Source organism: Eublepharis macularius, chromosome 5, assembly GCF_028583425.1.
Source record: "Eublepharis macularius isolate TG4126 chromosome 5, MPM_Emac_v1.0, whole genome shotgun sequence".
Classification (NCBI taxonomy): Eukaryota; Metazoa; Chordata; class Lepidosauria; order Squamata; family Eublepharidae; genus Eublepharis; species Eublepharis macularius.
In genome coordinates, this window is record NC_072794.1 from 148,525,089 (window position 1) to 148,538,994 (window position 13,906).

Consider the following 13,906-nt stretch of genomic DNA (forward strand, 5'->3'; position numbering starts at 1 on the left):
CAGTACTGAGGTCATCAATGCTGTCTATAGGGGCTCAAAACAAGACCCGGGGCTAGGTGAGCCCTTTTCACACGTCCCCTGGCCACAAGTTCACTACGTGGCATTATTCTCTCATCTGTAAAATGGGTATAATACTGGTCTATTATGAGGAACACTGACGAAATCTTTTGACACTGCAGTCTCCTAACAGACTGACCTGGCAGGCTCGAACCCACATGGTCAGATGCCCATCCATAAAAACTTAAACCTCACGGTACTCTGAGGCGCCTCAACACACGTGTAGCAAATAAGCAGCAGTGTCCATTTTGGTCTCTGAAATTTAAAACATATGACATTTTCAGTGCTTTAAATATATTATGTAAGCGCTATAGTGTCAGCGCCGTTTTGCTCAACCAGGAAAATGGCATTTTAAACTGACCGTTATCACCATGGGGACTAAGAAGCAAGTTATATAGTGGAGCCGTAGTATGAAATGAAAGATGAAATGCTTTAACAGATAAGGCTCAAAACAGGAAGGGGAGATGTAGGCAAGAACAAAGAGTCATCCAACCAAAAGCGAACACACGTTAAGTCCATTACGCAGGCTTTTAAAGATGGTTCATCTAATTCTTCAGGAGAAGCATGGAGTTTTAAGATCTATAAACAAGATTTGGAGGGGGGAAGAATTGTAGAACACTGAATATTTCAACTATCTCCTGTTCATAAGAGTACTGCTGGTTTAGCCCAGAGGCCCATTTAATTCAGAACCACACTTCTCACAACCAGGTGTTCCAGCAAAGCCTACAAGCAAGGTAAACCGTTTTTCCCTGTTGTCGTCCACCGGGTATTCACAACACACATCGGCTTGCTCCTGGTCAGTGTGACCTACTTGTATTTGCCTGTCAACTCATTACTGGAGATGCTATGCAGACAGCCAAAAAACCCAAAAAGATGAATTGCAACAAGACTTAACAAATGTGATTAGTATTGTCGAACTACTGTTATAAATATATTATATACATTCAGACCACATTAAAATATTATTCCATGTTACACCAAAAAAGAATTAAGGCTTTATAAATATTTACATGAATGAGCAAGCACCTTTAAAAACAAGACTAATCCCTAACCTATCCTTTTCTAAGACATCGACTTGACAGATGTGCCCAGTTTTGTAGAGCTACTTTTTAACAATTATTGGAAGATGAAATCATACTGAAAGGGATCCCTGCCCTGCATCACTGACCGAACATGAGCGCTGATCTTGGGCATTTCCACAAGATGTGCTCTGCTGAACCCCCTCCCCCCCCCCCCCAGATTGCTACCAAGGTAGTTACAGGTTTACACAGCAACCATCTGCTCGAATCACCAAGGGAAAAGAAGTAGAACACTTGTTTATTTCATGAGAAAGACAACATTAAAGGATCCTTAATCGAATAGCAGAGTGAGACTCTCAAATGTTCTGCTGCACACCACAGACTAAGATGGGATATGACAGCAAGATGAAGCAACTGGTTCATGTACCGAGCACTAAATGGTGACCGTTTCAGACTCCCTCTTTTTTGCCCACTGGATTTCATGCAGTAGGTCTGGATCTGCTCCCTCGACGACGATGCAAGTGCTTGTTTGCTCTCCTTGTTATTCCACACCGTCTTAAACTACTTTTGAAGTGGTAATTCATGTTGATACAACACTTTTTTTTTTTTTTTTTTACGGTGCCAACAACATTATCTTACTAGAAGTGGTAGACTCTCTTCTCCAACTAATGGCTTTTGAGATTCAAGGATGAAAGTATTTGACATCAGTAGATGCGGCTAACAGAAGGTGCTCGGTGCAAATGGAAAAACCATTCTGCGTTTCAAGTATTGTTTTGAAGAATGAGTCCTTTAACTGCAGTCTGTTAGCACTTGTTTTTAAAAAAAGCATTGTGCTTTAGTCCATTATTTCTTTGCAAGTCTTTAATTTGGCTGATGGCTTTTTCTTTTAAAAATATTGGCAACAAATATGTGGACTGCAGAAGCCTGTCAAAGCGTTATTTAATTTTCTGAGCCCATTTCATGTCGTCTGCTCGGTTATTTAAGTTGTTGAATTCTCAACCAACACTGCCAGTACTGAGGTCATCAATGCTGTCTATAGGGGCTCAAAACAAGACCCGGGGCTAGGTGAGCCCTTTTCACACGTCCCCTGGCCACAAGTTCACTACGTGGCATTATTCTCTCATCTGTAAAATGGGTATAATACTGGTCTATTATGAGGAACACTGACGAAATCTTTTGACACTGCAGTCTCCTAACAGACTGACCTGGCAGGCTCGAACCCACATGGTCAGATGCCCATCCATAAAAACTTAAACCTCACGGTACTCTGAGGCGCCTCAACACACGTGTAGCAAATAAGCAGCAGTGTCCATTTTGGTCTCTGAAATTTAAAACATATGACATTTTCAGTGCTTTAAATATATTATGTAAGCGCTATAGTGTCAGCGCCGTTTTGCTCAACCAGGAAAATGGCATTTTAAACTGACCGTTATCACCATGGGGACTAAGAAGCAAGTTATATAGTGGAGCCGTAGTATGAAATGAAAGATGAAATGCTTTAACAGATAAGGCTCAAAACAGGAAGGGGAGATGTAGGCAAGAACAAAGAGTCATCCAACCAAAAGCGAACACACGTTAAGTCCATTACGCAGGCTTTTAAAGATGGTTCATCTAATTCTTCAGGAGAAGCATGGAGTTTTAAGATCTATAAACAAGATTTGGAGGGGGGAAGAATTGTAGAACACTGAATATTTCAACTATCTCCTGTTCATAAGAGTACTGCTGGTTTAGCCCAGAGGCCCATTTAATTCAGAACCACACTTCTCACAACCAGGTGTTCCAGCAAAGCCTACAAGCAAGGTAAACCGTTTTTCCCTGTTGTCGTCCACCGGGTATTCACAACACACATCGGCTTGCTCCTGGTCAGTGTGACCTACTTGTATTTGCCTGTCAACTCATTACTGGAGATGCTATGCAGACAGCCAAAAAACCCAAAAAGATGAATTGCAACAAGACTTAACAAATGTGATTAGTATTGTCGAACTACTGTTATAAATATATTATATACATTCAGACCACATTAAAATATTATTCCATGTTACACCAAAAAAGAATTAAGGCTTTATAAATATTTACATGAATGAGCAAGCACCTTTAAAAACAAGACTAATCCCTAACCTATCCTTTTCTAAGACATCGACTTGACAGATGTGCCCAGTTTTGTAGAGCTACTTTTTAACAATTATTGGAAGATGAAATCATACTGAAAGGGATCCCTGCCCTGCATCACTGACCGAACATGAGCGCTGATCTTGGGCATTTCCACAAGATGTGCTCTGCTGAACCCCCTCCCCCCCCCCCCCAGATTGCTACCAAGGTAGTTACAGGTTTACACAGCAACCATCTGCTCGAATCACCAAGGGAAAAGAAGTAGAACACTTGTTTATTTCATGAGAAAGACAACATTAAAGGATCCTTAATCGAATAGCAGAGTGAGACTCTCAAATGTTCTGCTGCACACCACAGACTAAGATGGGATATGACAGCAAGATGAAGCAACTGGTTCATGTACCGAGCACTAAATGGTGACCGTTTCAGACTCCCTCTTTTTTGCCCACTGGATTTCATGCAGTAGGTCTGGATCTGCTCCCTCGACGACGATGCAAGTGCTTGTTTGCTCTCCTTGTTATTCCACACCGTCTTAAACTACTTTTGAAGTGGTAATTCATGTTGATACAACACTTTTTTTTTTTTTTTTTTACGGTGCCAACAACATTATCTTACTAGAAGTGGTAGACTCTCTTCTCCAACTAATGGCTTTTGAGATTCAAGGATGAAAGTATTTGACATCAGTAGATGCGGCTAACAGAAGGTGCTCGGTGCAAATGGAAAAACCATTCTGCGTTTCAAGTATTGTTTTGAAGAATGAGTCCTTTAACTGCAGTCTGTTAGCACTTGTTTTTAAAAAAAGCATTGTGCTTTAGTCCATTATTTCTTTGCAAGTCTTTAATTTGGCTGATGGCTTTTTCTTTTAAAAATATTGGCAACAAATATGTGGACTGCAGAAGCCTGTCAAAGCGTTATTTAATTTTCTGAGCCCATTTCATGTCGTCTGCTCTAGGTTTTTCTCCTGTCAGTCTTTGAATGATATTCTCCAGGAACCTCCAAAATCTGATTTTTTCTAATGGATAGTTGAGCCAGCCTGAAAGATTACAGACAGAGAGAGGATAAGGATGCGAATTAAGGCAGACATGCTACAACTAATTAATTTAGAGACAATACAAAACAATACAAGGTGTAAGTTTTAGGCTTCAGTTGTGCAGTTAAATCCTGTGTGTGCTTCCAGGGAAGCATGTTCCACTGTTCAATGAAACCTCAGGTCTTCTATAAAACTTTTCAGCCTGCAGTTTTTTTTGACGCTAAATATGCTTCATGCATTACTAGTGTGACATTAAAAAACCTAAAAGAATTTGATTCAGATGAAAGTTTTCACATGCACAAGGATTTCTACCATAAAGGGAGATTCTTCCCCCACCTCCAGTAGCAAGTCTAAAATTTCCCCCCAAATCTTGCTTCTGGGGTCCCTTATCCATAAGAAAAGGATTTCAGGGGACATTTTGGGTTTCCAGGGGCAGAGAGTGGACATTGCACTCCATGGGCAGAAACATGTTTGGGTCCAAGCGACAGTCTTTTTAGCACCCCTTAAGGGCTTCTTCTAAAACAGTGCAGTATGTCAATCCAATACCTGCTTGTCAGACAGAAATTAACTTTTCAAAGGTAGTTTCCTAGCATCCTTCAGAACAAGTTTACACATGCGAAGGAAAAATGGGCTGACGTAGTTTTTTTTTAAAAAAAAATAAAGATCAGATGTCAACTGCTGGTCACCACTGACACCCTAGACAGTCAGCAGCATGACAGTTAAACTAAGTGAAAAGAAGTTCTGTTCTTTCCTCTGCAGGCAATGCTTGTAAAGAGCCAAGTAAATGATAGGAGACGCTTGCAGTGGTTAAAAGGAAAATTTGGTGCCAAAGTTTCAGGATTTTTGATTTCAGCGTTTGACTTCAAATTCTGGAGTATGATAAAAATATGAAAGTTCTCAACTCGGACAGAGTATGTGCCAGCTGTCAAATAAGAAGCAGTCAGTGACCAAATACTAGGTTCTATTGCACGACTGTTTAGCTAATGCACTGTCAGCTAACAAATATGGAAATCGTGTATTGTCAAAGCATCAAACACTAAGATCGAGTATTGTCAGTAATGGCAAATAACATCAGATATTAATTTGATATCTGCGGAATTATGAATCCTCCACATCTAATACAATGGTGTGGAAAATAGTCGCTGAATATGCATGGCGACACATGATGCTTTAATAAACAGTGTGCATTTTGCTATTTCAAGTAAAGCTCAGCAGCAGCTGCCGGCCCCCAAGCCTCCAAATCCCTGCCAGATGGACTGCCACAGAAGCGCTCCTCAAGGCACTGTGGTGGAGAGAGCGCTGTCAAGTCACAGCTGACTCATGGCAACCCCGAGCAGCATTTTTATGGCACAAGACCGACAAGAGGTGATTTGCCATGGCCTGACTCTGCAATCTTGGTCTTGGTTGGAGGTCTCTCATCCAATTACTAACCAAGGCTGACCCTGCTTAGCTTCCATGATTTGACGAGACTGGGCATGCCTGGGCTATCCAGGGACGGGCCCTTAAGACACTAAGGGCTGACACAGGAAGGAAACATTGTCCGCTCCAGTGTGCGCAGGGAAGCATTTTCTGCTTCCATGGGTGAGCGGGGGAATGCATATTTGTGTATTCCAGCTAGTGCTCTGCCAAGTGCATTCGGACGTATGTTTACCATGGCAAGCTGCATTTTCCTTTACCTGTAGTAATACAGAAATAGGTTTCATGAGGAGACACGTGGTGGATTCTGTGGTGTTTCCGTGGCAGGATGATGTGCCAGTCCTGTAGAAAGACGACCCAGCACGGAAGACCAAAATAGGTGTGAGACCACTTGTGAATCTGGTTCGTCAAGGTTACAAATATAGCCAGGGCAAAGACATAACATTCCCATGGGCACGCTTGGTGTAAAGCTTCTGGGGGAAAAAAAGAAAGGCAACAGGATCAACTCTGTTCACTAATCCAACAAGAGACCAATAGAAACTGCTGCAACATAAGAGCCCGTCTACCAACCATGGTTTGAGTCCCCCACCAAGTCAGGTGTGGTTTCTAAGGACTGATGACATTTAAGCAATGGATTCTGTGGCAGTGCACTTGCTGAATAAGCTCCAAGAAGCTGTAGGTCAAACTGCAATTCTCCAGCACACATACAACATTCATCTGGGGGCATCTTGGGCTTGTATATACACTGACTTCTTGCTTTATGGTACTTAGCACTGTGAGCACTAGGCCCAGAGTGAAGCAACCCTCCGGTCACTCCATATAGCAGAACTCACTTCCCCAACGGCATCAAAGAAGCTGCGTTATCCTCCAAACTCTGAAATGTTCCTACAAGGAGTTAGTTTGTAATGGTGCATCTTTGTCATCTGAGGCAAAATATCCACAGCAGCAGTACTCTGATAGGGCTTCAATTCACATGCAGAACCAAAGTGATAACAATATTTCAGGTCAGGAAAGAAACTTCCTTAGTATACTGCATGGTATTGCCTGAGCCACCTGGATTTTCTATTCCTTTAATCTCAGAGAGACCTCTTGCAGTGCCAGTTTTATTTACACTTTGCATCTGCCACAATATTTATTTTAAACGCGTCTACTGTACCATTCAGGCCCCATAGTGGTTAATAAATTTAACATGTAGTCATCTTAAACAATAAGCAAGCTTAGAAAATGAGCAATGTAAGTATTACATTCAGACCAAATCCACCTATTTTCAATTGTTTAAACCAGTTTATTGTGCAAACCCTAGTTAAGTCTGTCACACATAACAGACACAGTTAGTCTGATGCCTGACTCTTCTCCTGAAGCACTGGATGCTGTCCTGAGCTCCCTTGCATTGCCAGGTTGCTGGACAGGAATTGTTGCAGGGCAGGGAGGAGCCTAGGGCCAGCCAAACCCCTCCCCTCTTTTGGACAGAGATCCCTGCTAGCTGCTTTTTAATACAATGGTGAGATACAGAAACTGACCATCAGCCACTGCATTTTTAACCAGTTTAAGTTTTCCAATGCTTTGCATAGACAACCCCACACTATGGGATTTCAGCATGAAAGTTACCAAGGCATGGGTCCAGGAGGGGCTGCAGGCGGTGCACCAACCAGAGTGGGCAAAAGGCGCTATGGGCTTCAGTTATCACCTGGGCATCGATATCCAATGCTGATCTAAAAGCAGTCCCAAGTGGAAAGTGATGCAGGTTCAAATGGACAATTAAAAATCTTTAACTGTTCATGGCAACATTCTCCTTTCTTAGCTGTTGCAGTTTTACTGGCTTAACAGAGGACAAAGGCCCATTCACCGTACTTCGTGGAAGCTACAAGTCCAGTTTACTCAATGATTTATAACTAAATTACCTGGCGATAAAGAAACCAATTTGTACGCCATGTTTGCTAGTGGAGCTACGGTCAACATGCAGTTATCACCATTGGTCTCTATGAAGTCATGTCTGGTAATTGCTGTTGGGTCAATGTGATGTTCTCTAAAGGGTCTGATAAAAGCCTAAAAAACAGGAGAGAGATAAAAGTTAGAAGTGTGACCTGCCAGCTTTAACAGGCCTGAAGTCCCGATAACCCACTACCCTGTCTGCCCACACACACATACTGATTTAATTTGTAAATGCAGAAACCTCTGGCTAGTGCCTTAAAAGTAGGGGTGTGCAATTCAGAATTGATACTTAAGCAGTTGCTTGCTGTTTATTTACTTGTTGCTTCTTGTGGGGAGGGAACTGCTTAAACAGTTGCTTACTTACTGTTTATTTACTTGTTACAATGTCCCTCGCTTCACTTTGGTTTACATGGAATTCTCAGGTTTGATATTATTCTGTTGCTTCAGTTCTGGTGGATTCATTGGTTTGACATTGATTCTGGTGGGATTCTCTGGTTCGAAATCTGTTGGCTTGCTTCAGTTTGGTTCTGTGCTATATACACTAAGATTTAATCTAAATGGGAGAAATGAATGTCATAGACCCATTGGTTCTGTTTTGTCTTCTCTCAGATTTGATTTGTCTCTGATTTGTTGGTTCCAACTGCTTCAGTTTGGTTCTGGTGGGATTCCCATGTTTCCATTTGCATTGTGAATGGGACTTACACTGGGACTGGCTTTTGGCCAAAGGTCGTGGACTGCCCCTTTGCTTAAGGTTTCTTTGTCCTGGAAAGCCTTGGGATGTTTTCCCCTCATAGGAAACAATGGAGAGTGGCTGGAGGTAGCTTGTTCAGATGCCCAAAGAATTGGACGCCTGGGTCCAATCTTGCTGAAATTTGGGGGATCTTTAGTGGACAGGAATGACCAGGTACCCTGCAAATTTGGTGGAGTTTGCTTTAAAAATGCCCCCCTCCTCCCGAGATAGTTTCTCCCATAAGGAATAATGGCCAAATATATTCAGGATTCTCCAATGAAACTTGAATCCGATTACAGAATCTGAGCTGGATATCAGGAATACTGAATATTTATGGTATTGCTGATACTTGGATCCAAATTATGCCACTATTTTTTTGCTGCACATCCATATTTAAAAACATCTAACAGCATATCATCCATGGGGATCAGATGAGTCAAGGACGGGTCCCTCCTTCCATCCATCCAAAGTGATCTATTCTAATTTTTTTCCTCTTACCCCACCCCAACTAAGTCTCCTGCTGACCTGGCTATTATAAGCTATCATCATCTAGCTTTTTGGCAAGCCTAAAGGAACTTCCTCCCCAGATGTGTTGACAGACGAAAGAAGCGATGGGTCTTCTCAGCTCTGGTTCTATTTAACAATCGTAAGAAATCTTTCTGGAAGATGAGAATGAATGGAGCCCTCTCCTTAAGCCTCCTAACTCAGCTGTTGCAGCTATTTCTGCAGTTTTCACTAGAATCAAGTCATACCGGCCACACCCCAATGCACAAACATTGCAAGGCAGGAACTTCCTCACAGCATGAGCTGAGGATTGGTGGGTTATACTTCTTACTTGTCTCTCCTCCTTGACAGCAGCAAGGAGGGGATAGAGAAACAGATCATCATCTTTTCTCCAAGCTTCCCGCTTCCCCCTCTGTGCAGCTACAAGGTCATCACAATTAACCGGGTAAGAAAAGAGCATTTTTTCCCAGGCTGTTCTGCCTGCCGAGCAGATGCTCTACCACTGTACAACAGATCTCTATGGAAGCAAATCGCTACCAACGTATCTTCTAATCACGTGGGAGCTGGCCCTGTAATTTTTAAATGCCATTCATGCTATAAACCCAGGGTGAACGTCAAGACATGTGGCAGAGGGAGAGCTATTAATTTATTTCCCGGCTGACTCTCCTAGAAGAACTTCAGCTTGGTACCAGGTCAGTTGTACTCAGTATACCAGTCTTCTTAGGACAGGATACACAGAAGGGGCAGGGAAGGAAAGACCAAATACAGACAGCAGAAATGGCACTTGTTCCAACTAAGACACTGTACATAAACACCTTGGGAAAGCACCAAAATCATTAGCTGAACCAGAGAAATGCGGCAAGCTGCAAGAGATCACACCTAGCATACATTATTTCCCTTATAAAATTAGGGAAGATAAAAGCAAACAAAGTTGCCAGCAGACAAGCTGTGTTTATTCCTGCGCTCTTGGAACCAAACTAAACAAGATGTTGGCGATCCATGCTGATTATCTTTCATCTCTTTAGATTTGTGTTCAGATTTGGTCTCCTGTGCATGCTTTTAACAGATGGGAGATCCACCATGGATCTTGACTCCAACATGTTGTCTGGTTTGGCCTTTATTCTGGAACAATAAATACTCAAAGACTCCAGTCTTTCAAAATATTTCTATAGATGTCTGAAAATATGAAGAAAAACCGTGAGTCTGTCACAGCATGTCAACTGCAAACTACTGTGTACACTTTGATATCTGGCACTTGATTATCCAGGATGCTCAGTTAATTGGCATCACCCAGAGCTCCTCCTGCTCGGCCACTATATTTTAGCGTCCATGGGTGTGTGTGCACTCATTTCCTGTCTTTTCAGTCACCCAGCTCGATGCCTGTGGACACTGCTGGCCTTCTGACAGCAGAAATCATCCTCTGGTGCTTCCTTCCCCCTCAGCCTGCCTCGAGCTGCTGGGAGTCAGCTCTGCCAGAGGGCTGATGGGCAGCCAGTCCACATGTCTGCCTGCTATGTACGATGGCTCTGTGGTTTAGGTGAAGGGTACCGCCATGCCTGGATGAGGCAGTGGAATAAGCCTGAGTACCTGGCACAATGAAAAGTTTACTATACTTCGAAGTGGCTCTGCAACCAGTAGTTGCCTGCCTCTGGTATAGTGCCTACTAAGCGTCAATTAGCTCTTCCTAGCTCTGCTCTCTATGCCCAATCTGCAAGAGAGGCAAATGGCATCCAGAGAAAGGACTTTTTCAGTGGTGGCACATCACCCTTAGAATGACTCCACCCCACTCTGTGGCTGCAACGGTGCCCACCTTGCTATCCTGTAAGAGCCAAGCCAAAATATGTATTTTTAGCTAGGCTTTTAACTGAAGGGATGCCACCTTTTAAAGCTTTTGTTGTCTGTGCTTCTAGCCCGAGCATTATTTTATGAATATAATTTTAAGCTGTTAAATACGTTTTATGCTGTTTTTATACCTATAGCCTGCTTTTATTATTGATGACTAACGTAAGTTTGTTGCATTTTTTGCTTTCCAGGGACCCATTTGAAGAGGCTCACAGAGGCAGCATATACATTTCTAAATGAAAGCAATCCTTGTTTCCACAGTAATAAAGCCAAACCTTTCCAACTATTGGCAGCTCCACAGATCCCCAAGTGTCTGCTCCCCAGTGCACGAGACCCGAGACAAAGTCCGCAGTAATGACTCCTGCAACTGTAAAAGAAGGGGGCAGGGAAAGGAGAGAGAGGATGAAGACAATCGTTAGACATTCAAAGGAGTATACCAATGGCTTAATTTGTTTTTTAAATGAACCAACCCTGTGTAGTGATCTAGGCATGGCTTTGACCAATAGCCAAGTGCAAAGTAATGCACATTGGAACCAAAAATCCAAAATATAAATACAAGTTGATGGGGTCTGAACTGGCGGAGACTGACCAAGAGAGAGATCTTGGAGTCATGATAGATAACTCACTAAAAACGTCAGCACAGTGTGTGACTGCCATAAAAAAAGCTAATGCTATGCTAGGGGTTATTAGGAAAGGGATTGAAAACAAATCAGCCGGTATCATAATGCCTCTGTATAAATCGATGGTGAGGCCTCATTTGGAGTACTGTGTACAGTTCTGGTCGCCACACCTTAAAAAAGATATCATAGCACTGGAAAAAGTACAGAGAAGGGCAACTAAAATGATTAAAGGGTTGGAACACTTTCCCTATGAGGAAAGATTGAGGCGCTTGGGGCTCTTTAGCCTGGAGAAAAGACGACTGAGGGGAGACATGATAGAGGTTTACAAGATAATGCACGGGTTAGAGAAGGTAGAGAAAGATGTGTTTTTCTCCCTTTCTCACAATACAAGAACTCGTGGGCACTCTATGAAATTATTGAGCAGTCGGGTTAGAACAGATAGAAGAAAATACTACTTTACACAAAGGGTGATAAACACATGGAATTCGTTGCCACAGGAGGTGGTGGCAGCTACAAGCATTGCCAGCTTCAAGAGGGGACTGGACAAATATATGGAGCAGAGGTCCATCAGTGGCTATTAGCCACAGGAGATAGATGGTATTCTCTTTGTGGGGAGGTGGTGCTCTGTTGTCTTGGTGCTGGAAGGAAGGCAGTGGGAGGGCTTCTGGTGTCCTGGCCTCACTGACAGTCCTTTAGATGGCACTGGATTTCTAGCCACTGTGTGTGACAGAATGTTGGACTGGATGGGCCACTGGCCTGATCCAACATGGCTTTGCTTATGTTCTTATGCTTAATACATGATGGTTGGCAAATATGCAGATTGGCAAATGGTCATGGAGGAAATTACTGTGACTGTCAAAACAACTGAGCCTTTAGTCATCTTGTTGGTAGGAAGCAAGTAGCTGGTATAAAAAGGTAAAGGTAGTCCCCTGCGCAAGCACCGCGTCCTTACTGACACACACATGCGCACACAGAGAGAGTAAAGGCACAAACAATTTCATAAAATCTACTGAAAAATATTAACTGTGATATCCATTTTATAATCAAAGTATCTAAACAGGGCTTTTAGACTTCTGTTTAGGTATGCATTATGGGTACACACAGGAATCCTTACAGCAATCTGTAAAGATAAACTGGTATAAATCCCAGGTTACAATGGGATCTGAGAGTGCTCTAAGGTGGACTTGCAAACGGTCTACCAGCAAGCTCATGGCAGAGGTGAAATTTGAACCAGGGACTTCCTAACTCTCAGTTCCTAGCTACTCCAGCTTTCAATATGTTCTATTGTGTTTTGCAATTCTAAAAGGTAACTAACAACTAAGGCTGCCTTTTTAACACGAGCCACTTAATCTCATGAGCATGGGGTGGTGGGAAAATGAGAGAAGATCAAAGCTAACAGGCATAGTACACTTGGCACAAAGGGACAGATCACGAGGCTGTGTGGTTCAGCCATAAATCAAGTGTTACAAAATCACTGGCCAAGAGTCCTCTCGCTGCTGCTGTAGCACAGGAGTGGCTTGGGCTTATAGAAGGTGACTAAGACTGCAACTAATTAGATTCCACCTGGCTAGAGGTAACAACTTTATTAAAAGGCATTAAGCAATCTGACTCATGAGGTGTGGTTTATTATACAGTATTTGAGTACTAACATTTTGCCTCGCTTGAAGCTCTGCAAGTGTGATGTTTTTTATTTGTACACTATATACGCAAAGCAGCCAGCATGTGATAACCCCTCCCTATTTTGGTATCACCCAGAAATGTTAGAAACTAACACACCAATTTCTGTTCTCCCAGAAACAGACAAAGGAGGGGAAATAGTGGCAAATGGTATTTCCCAGCCTTTACTCAGTCTTTCCGCGCAAGACATCTTACACAGGAACACTCAAGTGAAAGATCTTACACTTGTTCTCCCACTGTGGATACACATGCACTGCTAGGGAGACAGAATGCACTTGAATATAAGACTACACACAGCATCCCTGCATAAGACTCTCTCTACATGAGACGAATTACACGAGGACACTCAAGTGAAGGGAAGCTGAGTTTTAAAAGACAGATTGGAAGGCTCTGTCAGTTTTACCTCTCTAGAGCCAGTAAAGATGGCTCCTCCTCCCTGAAGGCTCTGTCAATTTCATGTCCCCTTCAGGGAGGGGAAGAGGAAATAAAGAGGAATGATCTTTGCCTGCTCTAGAGAGGTGAAAGTGACCGAACCTTCTGATCTGTCTTTTAAAACTCAGCTTCCCGGCTAACATTGCACCTCCTTTCACTTGAGCATCCTTGTGTAATTCATCTTGTGTAGAGAGACTCCCAGTCAAGCATCCTTTAGGGAAGACCTGGCACTAGCTGCAGCAATCCTGCTACAGTGCTACACACAAAAAGCCTTATACAGAATCAGACCAAGATCAGTACTGGCAGAAGCTCTTATGGTTTTCACATCACTTATTTCCTGAGCCATTTAAATGGATATGCCAAGAGTTGAACCTGGGACCTTCTGCAGGCCAAGCAGAAGGTCTATCACAGAGTCATGGCCCCTAGACAAGAGCATGTAAGCTCTATTCACAAAGTAATAAACCAAAGGCTCTCAGCAATAGGCTCTATCCTTCCTCTTAATAAGAAACTGCATATAGTGAGTCCTCAGGCACAAGCA

At 42.8% G+C, this 13,906-nt stretch overlaps 1 protein-coding gene across 1 annotated transcript in view; it reads right to left on the reverse strand.

Moving 5' to 3' along the window:
* Window positions 1–3,433: 3,433 nt before the first annotated feature.
* The window catches only part of PEDS1 (plasmanylethanolamine desaturase 1), a 40,755-nt gene continuing 30,282 nt past the window's right edge, over window positions 3,434–13,906 (reverse strand). Inside the window, exons 3-6 of the mRNA XM_054981923.1 lie at window positions 10,915–11,006; window positions 7,533–7,677; window positions 5,892–6,104; window positions 3,434–4,218 (exon numbers count right to left, since the gene is read on the reverse strand). Of these exons, the coding sequence (XP_054837898.1) occupies window positions 4,097–4,218; window positions 5,892–6,104; window positions 7,533–7,677; window positions 10,915–11,006 (572 nt within the window). The 3' untranslated portion in view covers window positions 3,434–4,096. The remainder of the gene's footprint in view (window positions 4,219–5,891; window positions 6,105–7,532; window positions 7,678–10,914; window positions 11,007–13,906) is intronic.